This window comes from Siphateles boraxobius, unplaced genomic scaffold, assembly GCF_051911475.1.
Source record: "Siphateles boraxobius isolate OS27281-9 unplaced genomic scaffold, OSU_SipBor_1 29, whole genome shotgun sequence".
NCBI lineage: Eukaryota > Metazoa > Chordata > Actinopteri > Cypriniformes > Leuciscidae > Siphateles > Siphateles boraxobius.
In genome coordinates, this window is record NW_027508908.1 from 2,740,713 (window position 1) to 2,761,165 (window position 20,453).

Sequence of the window (20,453 nt, forward strand, 5' to 3'; positions counted from 1 at the left end):
CATCACCTAAATACTATTTACATCACATTAGCTTCTCAATGAAATCATTCTCTGGAAAAGGTGCATGTGCATGTGTGGTTTATAAATCCTATATAACCTATCAGAGTGTTTTTGCATTTGATTCAACATACCATGATAATACCAGGAATTTGTTGGAGATTTATTGGCGAATGGGGTTGGAAATCAAAAATCTCTTTGGTCAGTTTTGTGAGCCTTGGTCTGAAGATCATCTGTGCCAATTTATAAGAAAATAGAACATACTTTCTAGGAGGAGTAGAGAAAATAAACTTTTAGACATGTAGTTTGGTGAATCTTGAAACATTGGGTATCGTTGAACTGAGCACAACCAAACAAATATGGGACGATAATTTTAGACCAAGGCAATTTTGACCCCTTAGTGGGATTGTCATCTGTTGCAATTTTTATGAAAATTGGACAAAATTTAAAGGACGATTAGAATGGAAAAAAACAGTTTTCATTAAGACTCGAAATAACAGACCAATAGGCATGACCCAAGAATCAAATGAAGAAAGAAGCATATATAATAATAATAATAATACCTGAGCCACTATTTCACCAATTGTGGGTTGTAAATACTGAACTATGTGCAAAGTACACCATTTCACTATATGCTAATTTTATTTCCTAAACAGTAGGTTATTGTGTTATTGGGTCATGTAGATCACGTTAACTCTCCACCATCTAATTTATGAATGCTCTATTGTTTCCGTTATGCATTATATATTTAGCCCATGTATGTGTGTGCGCTTGTATCCTTTTTCACATGCATCTCCTAAGTGCAATGCATGAAGGCTGGCCAACCACACTTCCTCCAGACTTCACTCTCTCTCTCTCTACATCAAACTCTCGCACATACACACTCACACTTCTTTGAAACCCATCTGCAGGGAAGTGAGTTGACACTAGTTTCTGGAAATGGTTTTCACTGTTTTATAATATTGACTGATGAGTCTGCCGGGCCAGAAATCCATACAACTCAATCAAGTGAGGCATATCTGAGCGTCACACTCACAGTAACACTTACAGAACACGAAGAAGAAATTGATAACATGAGATGTGACAGAGAGCGGCTTGTGTTTTATGTGTTTTCTGTTTTGAAAATGTAACTGTATTAACTTCTACAATGACAGTTCTTGCTCTTATAGTATATATTTTGTCATTACCCTGCTGAAATATCCTGCTTAAACCATCCTAGTTAGTTGGTGGTCTCCCAACCTGATAAGCATAAAATGACCCCAAAACCCCCTAAGTGGCCATTTACATGACACCGTTTTCAACTAAAAACGGAAAACTTTTTTAAGCATTTTCACCGATCATTTGACATGACAGCAGAGTTTTGGGGGCCTGAAAATGAAAACCTATGAAAATGGGGTTGAAAGGTTTTTGAAAACAATACCGTTATCATCTCTGTGTAAACTACAAAGAGACATTGCCATTTACTGGCCTGATATGAATAATGCAGCGTTATTAGTCGTTTTCCGTTAGATCCGTGTGAACGGGGATCGTTTTCACAATGTTGTCGTCTGTACGCGAAAAACTCAACTTTTCCGTTTTTAGTACATCGTAGTCGAGTAAATGTACACGGCAAAAAATAATATGGTCAATAAGTTATGAACTTATCAAAATAAGTTAACTTTGTTTATAGGTTATAAGATTCAACTAATTTTTGTAAAGAAAGTTTAATGTAATTTAAGTTATAATTACTTAAACATCCAAGTTGATTGTACTTAAAAATTTAAGGCAGCAACTTTCTTTTTTATTTTTTTTACAGTGAAACCAGCTGACAGACCAATTAAGACCAGCGAACCAGCTTAGGCTGCATGGCTTAGGATTTTTTTTCAGGTTCCAGAATAAATAATGTTTGTCTTTCTACTACTTCATTAAAATGAATGATCTGAAACAGCTTTTCTTTTTAACTGACATCACATATCTGTCTTAATGAATTAACCCCTCCATTTAAATACTTGGCCTCATTCTCATAACGCCCACTTATCTTGATCCAATCGCCTCTCGTTCTACTGTTGCACCTACAATTTTGTAGGTGTTCACAGTAAAACTCATTCAGTAGTTTGCCGTCTACATGCGAGGGCTGCTAAAACTGCATGTTGTTGTCCTCCTTTACACATGTTGAAATGAAACAATGAAATATTAAACCTTTACGGTTTCTCATCCTTATACTGCACAGACAGAGCATAAATCAGTTTATTAAAGGTGTGTTCTTGTGTGTATTCGGGGCTGTGCTGGAACACACACATGCACATATACACCCTTCTGCTAATTTCAGAAAGAGGAAGCACTCCAAGGTTAGTGAAAAAAAGCCAGACTAATGGCTAATTGGGGTGGTCGAAGAGCACATTTCTGTTTTTCTTTTCCTTTTTTTCTCTTTTGTTCCCTTTCTCTTTGGGTGGGTGAATTATTGGAAAACACTGGTTGCAACACTGTATGATGCAACAGGGCACATTGTGGCCCTCAATAAAGACGAATGTGCTTCTGTCAATGCTAACAACATGCATGTAGGTGGAACGAAAATATGTACAAAGGTGCATTCATATGCATGTCTGAATGCAATTTTCAGTTATAAACAGCATTTATGTGAAACTTCACAGAGAGCACAACACCACAAAGGGAAATCACCATCACCTCAGAGAGCTAAATATATTTCCATGCAGTGTCAGTTGCAAACAATGGCCGCCACCATGAAAACCCTTTTTACACAAACAATAGTAACATAGAAATAATTCAGAAGGAATTCTGCCTGAAAACAAAGCCTTTTTAGTGTCTGACGTCATTTAATTAGACCTAAAACACCTTTATCTGCAACTGAAACACAAGTCATGTCATCACGAAGGGGAAGGCCTTACAAGACTATACAAACATTTGGTGTGAGCCAAGCCTGAAGGTTTCTTTGGGTTACAGAAGGAGAATTTTAAGGGAACCCAAACAGTGACTGTGACTGTGTGTGTGGGACGTTACTCACAAAAAACACTCACTGATACACTCTGTCTGATTTCAAAATTACATCACTTTTCATGGCCTGTTGGTGACCCGTATAGTAGCTGCTAGATAAGAGCTCTAACAAAAAATGGGAGTAATACAGGCAGAATTTATATAAAGGAACATCATTTTAATCAAATTGGGTGGGGCTGAGATAACATTTCCTGATCAGTGTTTCATAATTCTCAGAACCAAAGCCAATAAATAGGGCATCTCTCTGGAATTCACCGCCGACAAGTTCTGGCATAGCACATTCAGATCATTTGCCACAGACACATTTTTCTTCAAGTTTTAAATTAGTTTCTTTAAGATCCTTAATTAAGAACAATAAAACTCAAAGAACAAGTGACTGTCTTCAATGAATAAATTAAAAACCACAAGAAAGAACCAAAATCTATTGCAGACGAAATGCCTTCGGTTCCCAAATATTAAACTTGCATCAGTTGTGATACCGTGAGCGCTGACATATTTATGTTCTTAAAAAAAACTAAAAAAACATGGCTACCGTTGTAAGTGTGCACCCTGAACACTTCTTAGGCCCTGTTTACACCTGATATTAAGATGCGTTTTGGTTGATCGGATCACAAATGGACAATGAAAAATAGGTGTAAATGGGGTCTATAACGTTTTGAGCTTGTCCACTTTCGACCACTTCCAGAGGTACTGGAAAACACATTTGACCTGATTGCTTTCGTAGTGTAAACGCTCATGTGGTTAAACCAGCACAAAATAACGCCTGCTCACAGAATACTGGCATAATGTGTAAACATTAGGTGAAGAGCTCTAGCCAGACGGGATTTAAACTTTATTGACTGGAGACTCAAGTTTGGTTTGAAGATGAAAAAAGTACCAAGCACAATGTTCTCTCTCCAATCCTGATTTCTAACACATAGCTCTACTCACGGCGTTTCGAGTGATCTTGTGTCTGTCAGGGTAGAAACAAAACAAAAGCTTTTCCTGTCGTCTCCGGACACGTTCATATGTAGATTTCCGAGCTTTTTTAGTCCATTAGATCGAAAGATATGAAAAAAAAAAAATCATTCATTTACCCGCCCATAGACCCTCGCCTCGTAGAAACCTGGACAGAAGTGGTTGAAAGTGGGCAAAAGAGACGGATTAAAACACCAGGAGTGAACGGGTATGTGTCTCCCTCATTTACTTGTGATCCGATTGACCAAAACGCCTCTTAAATCCAGATGTAAACAGGGCCTTAGAACTCAAAAGTTTTTCTTTATTTATTATCTATATACTTTTGCTTATTTATTTTTTTATTTATTATGGGTGAGTAAATAAAGGTTGAGTGCATGAGGGTGAGTAGCCTACATAAATTTGTAAAAGCTTTTCTACTTTTCCACCCTCTTTGGAGAGTATAGAAAATCTTTTGCATCTTTATGTATTCACCCTCATGTCACTCCAAATACACATGCTTTCATAGGAGAAAAACAAGGATGAGTTGGTTGTAACTGTCAAGCCTCAAAAAACAAATAAAAGTAGGCTATAGGATTCCTATGCAATATTCAAAGTCTTCTAAATGTATTTGATTTGACTGAAAATAAAAAGTTGTGAATTTAAGTTGTATTCACTGAAAATCTGTCCCTCTGTAGAAGCTAGCATGAACGGCTGAGCATTTGTTTGTTTGTTATTATTGTTTATTTACACAAACGCAGTGAACGTGCTCGGTGCTAAACGAAAAAACTAAGTTAAACGATAAATTAGACTTTCTTCAAACATTACAAATATTCAAGTAGACTATACAGACTAGACAGTAATCTTTAAACATATTTGAAATGGCAAAAACATATTTCTACTCATATTTTTTCTCCAAATGTCTCTTGCACTAACACACCACTGTTGTGAAAATTGGTCAGAAGAACATTACACCCTATTTAACTGCATCTGGCATGTCGTCAAGTGGCTTCACTTGTGCTCTCTAAATATTTCCCCTCCTCGTTGGCGTCCATATGCCCCCTGTCTGTCTGTCGTGCCCTCGGGTGCCAGGCCAGTGTCGCGCGGCCTTTTCCTGCCAATTTCTCATTCATCCCGCTGACATCCGCGTGCCTTGTGCTAAAGGTCTCCGACTGCTACGAGGCTCCTCTGCGCATCACCTGCAGCAATGGGACCGTTCCCGCGCAGTCACAGAGCGCTGATTAGCAGAGCGTTCATTAGCGCGATTAGCCACGGACACAACAGTGCCCTGACCCACGGCACAGCGGGATAATGAGGGCCGAGTGGGGAAATAAGGGGGGCTTGAGTTTTAAACGCTAATAGCCATATGTTAGCACTGACAGTAAGACTCCAGCTAACTCAAACTTTCTTTATGATGTTGTTCTTCCATTAATGTGCTTGTGAAGGACTTTTACGTTCTTCTCCTTGCCCGTGGGGACAGAAAGAGTCACTCTTACCTGACTCATGACTCCTACAGGCCTCTCTCGGGTCAGTGCGGATGCTAACGCTAACCTTGCCCAAGATGAGGGAGAGATTTGCTCAACGGCACAGTAGTTTTCTGGGAACAGTCCTGGTTTTTGGTGTCCTGTCAAGGTTATCAAATACTAACTATTCATGTTAAATTTAAATAATACTGTTTGTATGTACACAATTGTTCTAAATGGTTTAGCTCGTCAGTATTGCGTTATAGTCCTTCACATTTATTGAGGTCTCAAAATTCTGGCCAGTTGATAATACCTAGAATATCAAAATCGACAAAAAACGTTGTGTTCGATCGCAAACCTTTTAATTTCCTTGCGAGCGAATACAAAATATATTCAGGGGAATGCAAAAGTTTTTGCGAGCAAATGCAAAGTTTCTCAAGGGAAAACGCAAAACTTTTTATTTCTTCATAGTTGTTTGACCCTTTTTACAAGTGGAATACTGCAGTAAATTATTGCTGATAAATACTTATGTGTCAAGATTATCGTATACCAACCTGAGAATCATTTCCTCTGATAATATTTCAGCCATCAATATGTGTTTTCTATCAGAAAAAGCGATGCCAGGTTTGCAAATAATGACAAACAGGTTTTCAAATTCTTGCTGATTCAGTAGTCTCACTATAAAAAGTGATCACTTGAACCATTTAACATTTAAACCCGTGGTCTTAAATGTATTCAATAAACTTCATGCGTAATTAAAAAAATTAAGTTGTGTGGAATTGTCAGGTTCACATAACTTATTTTTTTCAATTATGCATGAGGTTTATTACTTAATTTGAAGACAACGGGTTTCCTCACTTTTTTTAAGTTAAGTCAACTGATCCCTGTTTACGCGACACATGCAGTATACTTGAAGTCTTCTAAATCTATATGAATATGGCATTATATGGGCTATTTCGATTGTTTTTTGGTCCTTTTTTGTAGCTTGACAACCATAAACTGTGAGCTTTTGTGTTCAAACACCCGACCCACGAAGTACAAATATTAGAAATTGAGTGAAATTGTCACACATGAATTTATTCCACTTCAGATCAACTGCGAAAAGCAGCTGTTTTATAAACAGATTTGAAGCATCTGATACAGACTTCTAGAATGAATGTATGGAAATCTTACGGCCAAATTAGAAGTTACGATTCTCCCGTTTACCAAGGGAACATGCCATCCGCTCTTTCTCCTTCTCTGGCAGGGAAGTGAGCTGTCAAGTGATGTGCTAATAGTCGGTGAACATGTTTAAGTGTTCCCTTTCTCGGCACAGCCACAGGCTCCATGTTCACCAGCTTGACTGACATGACCAGCGGCACTTCTCTCGTTTCTTCAGCTTTTCTCTTTCACCCCATGCCGTACCTTCTTCACTGCCTTAAACTACAATCTGTCAACCCAGATTATCTTTTCACCTCGGAAAAAACAACAACGCTTAGATGGAAATTACTTACATGAGCCATGAATGTAATTGTGTATTTCTGTGCCTTAGAACCTCCAGTAATCCTGATGAAATGATATGAAAATTATCAATGTTCTTTTAAATGTTTTTTTTAAGGGGAAGTACTGTTTACAACTTTTCATGCGCATCTGCCTTCAAAGAAAACAGAACAACTCTTCTGTGTAATTGACTGTGATCTGGACTTGGTGTGGGAAACTGACAGACGTCTGATGTCATGTGAGTGGGATCAATTGATAGTGAAAGCTGTTTGATGGGAAAATGCAAATAAACATCTAAAAACATGGCCCATCACCACGTACGTTCCTTTAAAAAAGAAATATAGTATCTTGAACGATGCTAAATAAATGGTGTGGCAAAAAGACCAAATAAAGGTTTTAACCTTTAATGGTTGCTGAATTAAGTGATGCAGTGAGACAAAAAGAATAAAAAAGCAGATATTGTAAATTCTGTAAAGGACTTCTATGTTATGATACAGCACATTCTTAAAAGAATGATATCTAGAATGGGAATTGAACTTTGTGGTGGTTGAATGAAGAGGGAGGAAGCCAACTTCCTGTAGCCATTTTGATTTCAAGATATCAAAGAAGTGAGGCGGAAGCCACTGCTCTCTGTGCCGATACCACATGGTTACGGTTGGATGTATTATCTTCTTGTCTTTTTTTTTCTCTAGCCTCACACTTTCACTATGACTGGCTCATTCATGAACATAATTTTGAAATGAAAAAAAAAAAGACTTACTCATTATTATGGTAGACAATGACTGTATCATTTATTGTGAAGTAAACAATATGTCAGCTAGCTAAACTGTACATAGGAGACATCTATAAGTGTAAGATATGCATTTTTATGAGTCTGTGCATTCCTTAAAAACTGAACCTGTGACCATGAGACTTCTGAAGTATGTGCGCTGCCCTTAAGTTGAAGAATGACCTCCCTGATCTCAACTGATGACACAACTAAAAGTCCACACGGATCATTGTCAGTGAATCATTGTCATGCAGATTAATTATTCAGAGGACAAGAGAAATAGTATGAGTATAGTATATATATAGTAGAATGTGTATATATTTAGCATGTGTTTATAGTTTGGGGTCAGTAAGAAATATGTTTCTTGAGCATCAAATCATCATATTAGAATGATTTCTGAAGGATCATGTGACACTGAAGACTGGAGTAATGATGCTGAAAATTCAGCTTTGATCACAGGAATGAATTATTAACATAGAAAACAGTTATTTTAAATTGTAAAATGCAGTTGTGGTGAACATAAAGATTGTGTAAACATAACTGTGTGTGTGTGTGTGTGTGTGTGTGTGTGTGTGTGTGTGTGTGTGTGTGTGTGTGTGTGTGTGTGTGTGTGTGTGTGTGTGTGTTTGTGTGTTGTGTGTGTGTGTGTGTGTGTGTGTGTGTGTGTGTGTGTGTGTGTGTGTGTGTGTGTGTGTGTGTGTGTGTGTGTGTGTGTGTGTGTGTGTGTGTGTGTGTGTGTGTGTGATATTAAAAAAAAAAAGCTTAAATACAAACAGTCAATAAACTCTTAAACATTTATTTCTATATTGTAATATTATCAGTAACTCCAAACCATAATTTTGTCTTATTACTTAGTTTACCTAATGTTGGAAAATTCTGTTTTTATTATTATTTCTATAAATGTAACTTAATTTTATGCATTTTTCCAGTTTATTTTATATTTTTTGCACACACACACACACACACACACACACACACACACACACACACACACACACACACACACACACACACACACACACACACACACACACACACACACACACACACATACACACACACACACACACACACACACACACACACACACACACACAAACACACAAATGCAGAATCACAACCTAATTTAATTCAGTTATTTTAATCTTTTCGGTTAAACTCTATTTAGTCATACCTCAGATTTTGGTAACAGGATTGCAAAAATTGCAAACACAAATGTTAAAAATGAACCTAAATAAAACATCTCATATTGTATTTATTCTGACCTCCTTACGCTGGCAGCCGAAAAGGTTAAGCCCCCGTTTTCACTGAACATTTGTTGAAAAACCCCCCCAAAAAGTCTGTTTACTGACATAGTTTAATATTTTACGGACTGCAGCAAGAGAGGAAGTTGAGGGTGTCGTCTTGACGGGAGTGTGGCGTACCTGAGGATTTATAGGTGAAAGGTTCATGCGCTGCTGCCGAATGGCGAAACATGGGTTTGCACCTGGCTTTTAGCCCAGTGATGATTCAGTCTTATTAACATATTGAGGAGACAGTGGCTTTCTTTTTGTGCAAAACAGGTGTTGGCATGTGGTCGTGTGAACGTCTACACACACAGCAGGTGTGAAGTCCCATTGTGTCCTGACCTAATACATTCCCTTACATAAAGTGTGAGAGACCTTGACTATATTGAAATAGAAAATTGAGAGTTTGCATTAATATGTCACATTAACGTTGGTCTTTCGATCTCCCAGTCTTGCGACAGCATGTTGTGTGTGTGCGTGCTGCCTCTTCTCCAGCGTACTCCCCCTCCTCCACCTCTCCACCCCTCCACCCCTCCATGTGCGGAGGCGTTGCCTCTGGAATCAGGCCCACATGGGAGAGGTTTCCCGGTCCTTCACTAAGGAGGAACTACTGTGTGATCTTGCCCGTATATGGGACTGATATCAGTTGCCAAATCGTGAGCCAGTTTATTCCTGATCAATAGAGAGCTATGGTTATGATTTTGCTTTAATGTAAGAGTCTCTGAAGACATATAAAACATGTTAACTGTGGACTCTTAAATGAAAAAGGCCTATTATTACTCATGTTTCACATGTTAAATGACTCAGTGAGTAAAATTACTCAAATACAAATGGTCAATAAGCCCTCAAATAAAAATGCATTATATATTGTCTGAATTATTCAGACACTTTGGTCTATTTTATATTACTCATAGCTTTTTTAAAAAAACCACACACACACACACAGCTAAAACTAGCCTAAGCTGGTTGGATGGATTTAGCTGGCCTCCCAGACTGGTTTTATAGGGGTTTTGGACACTTCTTTTAGTTTAACTGTGTCTCTCACTGAGAGACACACTTAAACCTGGTAAGTCCAGCCAACCAGCCTAGGCTGGTTTCAGTAGGGCTACATACACTTTACAATCGAGGGCCTTATAATGGGCCCCTCTTGACTTTTCACAAGGGCCGGGATGATGTGGTTGACCCTGACACGTTCATACGGGTTAAATGATCCAATCCCATTTTACGATCCTGTATTTAGGCTACTTAAATGGCTAGTGTAGTTGTGCCACCTAAATTAAAGGAATATATTTAGAGCTTGACATTTAAAAGAATTTACACTCCTTGTAGGCTATGTAAAAGAACTGCCTTGACATTCTACCTAAAATCTCCTAAGATAATAATATTGCGTTGAAACCGTTTAAACCAATTGGGGCTTTCCACTTGTGGACAAACTGTTTCTTTAATGATTTAAATCTGCTTATAAGATTTTTTATAACACCGGTTTAGAGTTGTTTATTTTTACTCTCTCTCAAGACCACAATAGTGTTTCTGTTTTCTCTTGGCCATGGGAATTTTTTTTCTTAAAAGTGCCTATGCAACTATTGCGGCTAGTTTTTTGCGTCTTGTTTGTGGAAACAAAAATAGGAGCGCAAGTCCCCCTTCAGTTTTGCACTCTCGCCTCCAGCGTTGTTTTCAATCTCAGCGGTTCCTGGCAACAACGTCATCGCCCATCTGACAGCTCGAGGAGCGGAACGAACTCTCATCCAATCAGCGGCCGCGATTCTCCTAGACACGCCCTCGAAACGCAGAGTATAAAAAGCTCCGAGGCGCACCTCTCCAGAGATTGAGTGCACACGGAGCCCGAGGACACCGCGTACAGCTGTTTGTAAATAACTCCGGGATCAGAACAGAAATAACACTTTTTGGACATCAGCTGTCAAGGGGAAACAACTGTCGACTTGGTACAGTAAAAAGTTGTTCAAACTATTTTGGACGTTTCTTTTCTCTTCTTTGACATCTTTTTTGCCTCATGTAATATTACGGAGAGAACAAGATTAACGGACATTAAACTGTACAGTCGACGTAATTTCTGTTCACATGTCAACAAAAATGGAGCAACCGTTTTATCATGACGACTCGTTTCTTTCTGCTTATGGTCATCCAGACGCTGCCCTGCACGACTACAAGCTCCTAAAGCAGAACATGAGCGTGGGCTTCGCCGAACCTTACCGGAACCTCAAGTCCCTCCGCTCCGAAAGCGACTTCTACGCCGCGGCGACCGGAGACGTGGGCTCGCTGAAACTCGCCTCTCCGGAGCTGGAGAGACTCATCATCCAGAACGGTAACGGTGTCATCACATCACCCACCCCGGGGCAGTATCTGTACACCCGGAGCATCACAGAGGAGCAGGAGGGCTTCGCCGACGGCTTCGTGAAAGCGCTGGACGAGCTCCACAAAATGAACCAAATGCCCCCGCCGAACGTGTCCATCGGAGCCGGAGGACTGTCGTCCTGCTCGGCGGCTTCGTCCGTCTTCGGCGCCTCCTTGCAACCGGACACCCCCGTGTACACCACTCTAAACAGCTGCAATCCCAACACTAACCTCACACCTGCAGCCAACTACCCGACAGCCACCATCAGCTACTTGCCTCAGTACCACCACCACCATCACCACCATCAAAACGCGACGCATCCTCATCATTTCCAACACGCGCTCCATCAACAGCGACTGAAAGAGGAGCCACAGACCGTTCCTGACCTGCAGAGCAGCGACGGCTCTCCTCCCATGTCCCCGATCGACATGGAGGACCAGGAGCGCATCAAAGCGGAGCGCAAGAGGCTTAGGAACCGGCTAGCGGCCACCAAGTGCCGGCGAAGGAAGCTGGAGCGCATCTCCAGGCTGGAGGACAAAGTGAAAATCCTAAAGACTGATAACGCCGGACTGTCCAGCACCGCGTCCCTGTTGAGGGAGCAAGTGGCCCAGCTCAAGCAGAAGGTCATGACCCATGTGAGCAGCGGCTGCCAGCTGATGTTAACCCCGAAGATCAAGTCGTTTTAAAACGAACTGCCGCGATTACACAGACTCTGACAAATGGGAAACACTGGAGGAGCAGATCATGTTTGTGATGTTTTGATGCAAATGCTAGGGACCCTTTTTACACACAGGCTGAAGTCGTCCCAACTATGAACTTCTATAGCGGTGAATGATAGACTACATTAAATATATTTCTCCATTTGCTCAAATAGCAAAATATTTTAATATTCTTTTTAAAAGTCTGTGAAAAGGGTCCAATGCAGCACTGAATACGAGCGTTGTATATATTTTAAGTGTTTTCTTGTGGAAAACTATAGTGTTATAGTCGTTTTCAAAAGCATCTTGACCGACAAGGTACTCCCGACTGGATAATGAAAGCACTTAAAGTGAACCTTGTGTAACTTTGGTTTTGTTGTTAAGTGCGCCCTATGAAAACATTCCAGTAAATTATTGATATTGTCAGTCAGGTTGATCCTGACATTTAAATGTGTTTCTGTTTGTTTTGTTTATATTTTTGATATTTAAGTAAAAGTGTTAAAGAAAAGTATTCTACTGTTTGGGGTTGTTCATTTCAAGCACAGAGAGAAAACGTTCATACGGCTTTAGGTTTACGTTGAAAACGTGCCCACGTTGGCTTCTTTTTCCTGCTGACGTAATGCCCATATATGGGCTGTTTTGCTGCATGTACGTCACTGAGGGTAGACTTGCGGGAACCCCCGCCCACGCTACCGGTCAGGAAGTCCGCGCGCTTTCGTGTCTGACGTTCGAATGAATGAAGCGCGTGTGAATGAGAGAAAATTTAGCAACTCGGGGTTTTCCCCGAGCGCAGAAACCTTCCCAAAACAGTTTCAGCGAAAAGCAAAGTAGAGATAAAAATATGAGAACGGGCATTTTCCAGGTACTTTGCAAAAAACGGAGCCGTCGCAAGCACAAAAATAGATTGTTAAAAAAAGAAGAAGAAAAAAAGAGCTAGACTTGTAAACGAGAAGTGACTGCACTAAAATATACCGGTAGATTTGTGTAACTGTCCAGTACTAAAACCACACACCCACGCGCGTCAATTATCTTGTTTTGTAACATCCTTTATTCTTTCACAAGTTACTGCTTTTCTTAATTTTAGTAAGGCCCAAAATACAACATTCAAGGCTTTCGTTTTTGAGGGATTATTTGGACATTCCAACTAATTAGGCTATAGGCTACCTTTCAAATGTTGTGTGAATAAATGGCTGTTTCTACAAGTCCTGCATAAACAGCAAATTCTACTTTGGCACATAGATAGTCCAGACGTAAGTGCCTAACCCATATTTATATTAAACTGAAATTAAATAGACAAAAAGGACACAATTTTAACTCAAATAAGAACATATTGATTCAGATATATAAATAAAAGCAGTATTTTGTATTTATTTTTAAATTTAGAGTATTAGATTTTAGTGGACATTTTGTTTTATTAAAGACTTGAAGTGATATCAACAGTTGCCATCAGCTTGAAAACAAGATATTCACAGAAATATTAAAGCATTACATTTCCTTACTAATAAATGACCTTGTAGTTTCATGACCTTGAGCCAAAGTCTAGTAACGTTAAATGAACTGTAAAACCTTTTGAGGTCATGCTGTACCTCAACATAACATTTATTAATTTAGCTTGAGATGACACATTGATATTTATTAGCACTTAAAGACATTACTTGTGATTATTTACTTTCAAAAGCTTTAGTAGGCCATGAAATAAACCCAATTTAATTTCATCCATGATCACATATCAATTAATCTTGTTTGTGCTACTCATTTGGTGAATATATAAAAAAATAACACCATGGTGCTGAACACTGGTCTACATTTAAAATTAAATAAAAGCAAATATATATATATATATATATATATATATATATATATATATATATATATATATATTTAAATCACCATTCTGACTAGACCAACAAAATCCCCACTTATGGTTTTAGTAGTTCCAGATAATGGATAATTCCAGTGCTTGAAATGCAGTGTGAAACGCTCAGATTTCATGTAGCCTTCGATGTAATATTGTTGCTGTGGGTGTTTTATCAGCAGAAGATTGCCACTATCAGATAACGTTTACTTGACCACTCACAAAGTCTACAAATCACGTCTGATGCAAAAACACAATCGTTTAGACACCACCAATATGATCATCTTCATACCATAATCCAATTCTAACATTTAAAAGACAGCTATATATGCATGTGTAAAGACCTGTATACTATTATACATGTATAAAGACCCCATGTATACTATTAAAAATGTAAAGGCTATTATAAACGTGTAAATCATTAGTTGGAAATTAAGCTACATCAAGTTTTTCTACACATAGGCTACTTATTCTAAACTTTTTCATGGACCCCATCTCTATATAAGCCCTAGACCCCTGCTTTAGATCTGCTGAATATATATATAAAGATACCTTGACATAAATTATGTAGCAAAATTATACTTGTCTATGAGGCAATTCACACTAAGCAACAAGGTGCTCCTGCGTGTTTAGTTCTTCCAAATGCAATGAAATCCTGCCATCTACTGGTCTGATTGGTCACCAATAAGCCTGTACGTCATATTTATCACAGATAATGTTTTACTAGTCCAGTTTTAAAATACTTTTCTGGGTAGGTGAACCTAGTCAAAGTGAAAAATTTTTTTGTTGTAAAACAACATTGAAAGTTTGTAATGAACCTGGAACATACCAACAGCTGAGTACTATTGGTACAATAAAACAACAGCAATGTTACTCAATAACAGCCTTTTATTTGACAAAGATACTGATGAACAACCAGAATGTTAAACAACTTGAGATAATTCAAAATTAATCAAATGTTCACTGAGTACCAAATATGTAATACTGTTTTAACTAGAGCTGCAAACAATCTACAGACATTTCAGTGCATGAGGGACGCTGACTGGAACAGCGTCTTCAGACAGTGGAAAGAAAGAAATCAGTCTATCAAGTGCATTTAAACACCAAAAAGTTTGTTACGTCAGCTAAGACAACTTTTCAAGAAATCTCAGGCTAAATTTAAGTGCACCGACACCCCACTGAACGGGGGAAAGATCTGGGGAAATACGGCAAGACTGTTACTGCTTGGAGAAGAACTCCTTGCTCTTCTGCACATCTGGAACAATAGTGTCACTTCCTGGTTTCCATCCAGCAGGACAAACTACGGACAACAGACAGACATGTTATTTTTAATAATAAATCAACAGCATGTAACAGATACTGCTGTGTGTGTGTGTGTGTATATATATATATATATATATATATATATATATATATATATATATATATATAAAAAAAAAATCTATAAAAGATGTTACTGCATGATGAAGAAAAAAAAATTGCCATACTGTTGCTCTCAAATATTCCTGACATTTAGAGAAAAAAAAGTGTGTAGATATCGGAGGGTATAACGGTGTTATCCGAGTAAACGGATCTTTGTTGGCATCAATACGCATGCGTTTACACTACATATAGATGCTGTCCCAGACACAGGTCATTGAGAAAGAGCACCCGTCTCTCACCTTCTCCATATTTGTCAGTGTGCTGGAAGGCCTGCACCAGTCTCAGCGTCTCGTCCACAGAGCGACCCACCGGCAGGTCATTGATGGTGATCTGCCTCAAGATGCCTTTATCATCAATCACAAACAGGCCTCTGTGGGAGCAGGACGAGACGGAGAAAACTCACTGGTTAATCTCTTCTGTTTAAAATAACATCTGTATGATGGCTGTTTGGAGGACTTTGTTTCAGGTGCAATTCAAGCTGAGCACTAAGCATATGTTGCATGTTAATGATTACTACAGAAAATATATAGAGATAGAACTAATTTGTTCCCTAAAAAAAAAAAAAAATTATAATATAAATGCGAAATATTTATAAAACAGACAGCATCCCTACCTTACTACAAATACATACTTTGTTGACTTTTACAGAAAGAAAAAAAACACCAAAAAAACGGTTTGGCTGATTAAGGACAAATTAGCTTAATCAAAAGAGACTATTTTAAGAAATTATTTTTAATCTTACAAAATATTTCTATTTCAAATAAATGTTCTATTGAACTTTCCATTGATCAAAAAAAAAAATCTGTATCATTGTCTCCACATAAATATTACACATCAAAACTGTTTTCAACATTGATAATCAGAAATGTTTCTTGAGCATCAAATCATCCAATAAGAATGATTTCTGAATGATCATGTGACACTGAAGACTAAAGTAATGATGCTGAAAATTCAGCTTTGATCACAGTAGTAAATTAAATTTCAGAAAATTCAAATAGAAAACAGTTATTTTAAATTCTAATAATATTTCAGAATATTACAGTTTTTACTGTATTTTTAATCAAATAAATGCAGCTTTGGGGAGAAGAAACTTCTTTCAAAATCATTTTAAAATCTTACCAAAGACAAAATTCTGAACAGTAGTGTATACAATTCAACACTGCAATATAATATAATAACATAACATAATATATATTAACAGAACAAAAGTTTGTTTTTTTTAACTGAGGCACGAGTAAAAAATAATTGGTGGTAATCAAGCCGGTGCCAAATTCCGCTAGTTGAACTTCATTTAGAACCCGGAGCATTGGTTAAATTTTTTTTTTTTAAGGGTTGTTCTGAACCATTTCCACACTGCGGTACACGTGTACGTTATCAAGCACACTTGATCATTATCTCCTGTGGCAATCATGCACTACAAGCGAGAGAGGAAGGAAGCTGTAGTTTAACTAAACGTGTGCACTCATTAGCAGGACATCACAGACCTGTAGGCGATGCCCTCCTCCTCCTTCAGAACGCCGTAATCCCGGGAGATGGACTGAGTCAGGTCAGCCACCAGAGGGATGTTCATGGAGCCGAGTCCACCCTGCTTCCTGGGGGTGTTGATCCTATCAGGAGCCAAGTCACAACAGGAATGAGATTTGATTTAAAACGTGTAATCCTTTCCTTTAAAGTCATTCAATGGCTATGTTCATGACGAGAGACAGGTATAGTCATTCAAAAATAAAAACTTCAGATGTTTAAGATTCATTTTTCCTAAAAACTTTATGACCAAGTCTGGATTTACTTGGTTAAAAACCATTTTCAAAAGTATCAACAGAATAAAACTATTTTTTCAAAGGGGCAGGAGTATTACAGTCCAGCAAAATATGTTTAATGGAAAGTGGATTCTGACAAGATATATATATTTTTTTTTAATGTGAGAGGCAGAACATATAATTCACTGAATTATTTACAGATTAATATAAAACTACCAGATGGTTATTTTAAGTTGAAACTATTTAGTTTACCATTTTAAAATGTGTGTGTGTATATATATACATCCTAAAAAAACCAATTCATTTTCATTGACCCCATTTCATTTATTTAAGTAAGCGCAAATAATAATGCTCTAGATAAAAAGGTCAAGATGAATTCAAATGGCAGTTTCCAGAAGTAATAAAGCGCTACACCCTTCCTTTATCTGCGCCTCTCTAACACACTATATCAGCTCTTATCAATGACAGGCTGGTCAGAAGCACATTAGATAACCCATAACTGGGTGAAGCCATAGAAAGCCCACGAAGAAGCACGTTCACCAGCCGGAGAAAACTCAACGGTGAAATCTTATGCTGCTATTGATCTATAATATATTACTTACTATAATCTGCTTATTCAACATGAAATAACTGCTAAATAAATAAAAGGTGCTTGATGTTTTTACACCATTTTAACGATATTCAATTAAATGTTTCTCGATATGCATGCATGCATTTTCTCTAAAGTGACCATTAAGCTGGAAGATATAGGAGTAAAAGCAGCCGATAGGGTTCCTCACCATGCCAGATGGCTGAAATGAGAGTCGGTGGAGGCAGCGATGAGCTCACAGCCGATTTTACGAAACTCGGCGGCCCGTTCGCTGAACGCGATGATCTCAGTGGGACACACGAAGGTGAAATCAAGCGGATAGAAGAACAACACGACATATTTCCCTAGAGAAAGAATGAGAATCAGGATGAAGTGACAAACAGGTTACACCTGAAAAACAGTTCAGTTATAAACAGCCTCATATCATCATGAAATGGAAAACAAAACTAGTTTAGAATGAAGAAAACACCGAGTGTGGAGCGTTTGCTGCTCACCTCTGTAGTCAGAGAGCTGAACGTCTTTAAACTGTCCGTCCACCACAGCGGTGGCCTTGAACTGAGGAGCAGGTTGACCGATCTTAGCGTTTCCAGCCGACATGATGAAGACACTGGACATTACAAAAAACAAGAGCAGCTTTATGGCACTGCTGCTGTTTGATCATCAAAATTATTATTGCCACTACCATTATCACACTTTTTATTACAAACTAAAAACTTTTTAAAAAAATAACGGTAAAAAACATGTTTCTAATAAATAACTTTTGATCGCATCAGCAACATTAAATAGCAAATAGACTAGAAAGTTTAAACAAAGTCAGAAGATGCAATAGTCTTAATATAACTTGCAATAACTGGATCATTGAGGTTTGCTATTGGTGGATCTCATGTGAGTGACAGGTTGCCCCGCCCTCAAGCCAGTAGATGCATTAGAGAATTAAAATTATTATGCGCACAGATCAATCATTTAATACAATACTTACTGCAATATTCCATGAAAAACAAGAAGTGCCGATTTTGATTTCATGGGGACTTTAAAGGGAGTAGTTCACCCACAAATTATCCCATAATTTACTTACCCTTCGGTCATTCTACGCGTATATGACTTTCTTCATTCATCGAACACAATCCGAGTTTCATTAAAAAATATCCTGGCTCTTCCAAGCTTTATAATGGGAGAGTGAATAGTAACTGAGATTTTGGAAAAATCTGTGCATCCATTCGTCATAAAATAATCCATATGACTCCAGGAGTTAATAAAGCGAAGCGTTTTTTTCTAAGAAACATATCCATATTTATAACTTTAAAAACTATAATCATTGGCTTCCGGTAACAGCCATACGCGAGTCTATTTCCGGTGGAAGAGTGACCTCTGACCGTACGATTATTATATTAGACAAGGATATTTTTCTAACAAAAACACATCGCTTCAGAAGGCTTTTATTAAGCCCCCAGCGCCATATAGAGCACTTTTATGATGGATGGATGTGCTTTTTTGCGATTTAAAATCTAAGGTGCCATTCACTCCTATTATAAAGCTGGTAAGAGCCAGGATATTTTTTAATATAACTCTGATTGTATTTGACAGAATGAAGAAAGTCATATACACCTAGGATGACTTGAGGGTGAATCCATTATGGGATAATTTTCATTTTTGGGAGAACTATCCCCATCTGTCGAAATTCTGCACGCTTTAAAAAAAAAATGAATTAATGGCATTATAAGTACTAAAATTATAAGTGAACAACACTTAGCTTGTAATCTAACACAAATCCTCAAGAGAAGTAAATTTTCGTTTTTGAAACGCAAAGTATCAATGCATTCAAGGCTTGCAGTAGATCACACGCTTCAGGTCACATGACAGTCAGTTGTTCTGAACAATGGGCTTCTGAGAAACTAAACGCGGCCTTTCATCGACTCCAGATCAAATGCATGAGCGTTTTAGTCATTTCTACCGTTAAAATGTGGACTTTACGCGCGTTTTATAAAGTATACTTGACTCAGAGGTCGACTACACGCCGTACATTGGGCCCTAAAAGCTCTGATAGCGTCTGACATCTCAGTATCTCTGCAGAAAGCTGATAATATCGAACCCATAGCAAATACACTAATGAGTCAAAGACCCCCCCCCCCCCGAGAGACTTTGACCTGAAAACTGCCAGGAGAAAGAAAAAAAAAAGAATCAGAAAAGGCCGAGACAAGTGCGCTAATAAAAGTCTTTGCCATAATTGGTAAGGGGTTTATTCACTTACAATAGTGACTAGAAACGTGAGAAGAGATGAAATGCATATGAAGCATGAACTCGACCTTGTCGGTCGAGTTAAAACGATTAATATATGCATTGAGTTATGTAGCTGCGTAGCCACGCGAGCTAATCCAGACCAGTGGGATGATATTACACAAAAGTAGCATTGCGCGAATCATAATAGCAGCAATACATAACTAATATTCACAGTAAAGCCGCCTTCCCGCAAAGGTTGAATGCGTGAAGATATTTTAAGCAGTTGTTAAAATATTAACGTGCAAGAGCGAAACAAAGCCGGCGTTTTCCACGCGCTCTTTTGTTCAGTAACACTCAGCAAAACAATTCATTTAGCATTTGTGCATGAGCATAAACGTTAGTTTTGTTCGCAAAAGAGCGATATTAAAACTCACCTGTTCTGTACGTGGAAGCGAAACCTCTTGACGCACGAGTACAGGAAGAACAGAAAAACCGTCCACGCGCGCGACCTGCTGCAAACCTATCGAGAGCGAGCTTCGGGTCCACTTAAAGACAAGAGTGAGGGAGGGTCCATGTGCTTCAGTTCGGTAACTTCGGTTCCCCTCCTCCTTTTCTCTACTCTACTACAAATACTAGCCACATTT

The 20,453-nt window shown here is 38.3% G+C and overlaps 2 protein-coding genes across 2 annotated transcripts; one reads left to right on the forward strand and one right to left on the reverse strand.

The window, feature by feature from the left end:
• Positions 1-10,851: 10,851 nt before the first annotated feature.
• junba (JunB proto-oncogene, AP-1 transcription factor subunit a) lies at positions 10,852-12,480 on the forward strand. The gene has a single exon (XM_077246046.1). It carries the CDS (start codon positions 10,998-11,000, stop codon positions 11,955-11,957), a length of 960 nt encoding a protein of 319 aa, XP_077102161.1. The 5' UTR covers positions 10,852-10,997; the 3' UTR covers positions 11,958-12,480.
• A 2,214-nt stretch (positions 12,481-14,694) lies between these two features.
• prdx2 (peroxiredoxin 2) lies at positions 14,695-20,436 on the reverse strand. Its single transcript, XM_077246050.1, has 6 exons — positions 20,244-20,436; positions 18,087-18,199; positions 17,783-17,936; positions 16,731-16,853; positions 15,486-15,616; positions 14,695-15,124 (listed from the first exon to the last, which is right to left on the reverse strand). Exons 2-6 carry the CDS (start codon positions 18,187-18,189, stop codon positions 15,042-15,044), a joined length of 594 nt encoding a protein of 197 aa, XP_077102165.1. The 5' UTR covers positions 18,190-18,199; positions 20,244-20,436; the 3' UTR covers positions 14,695-15,041.
• Positions 20,437-20,453: the final 17 nt, after the last annotated feature.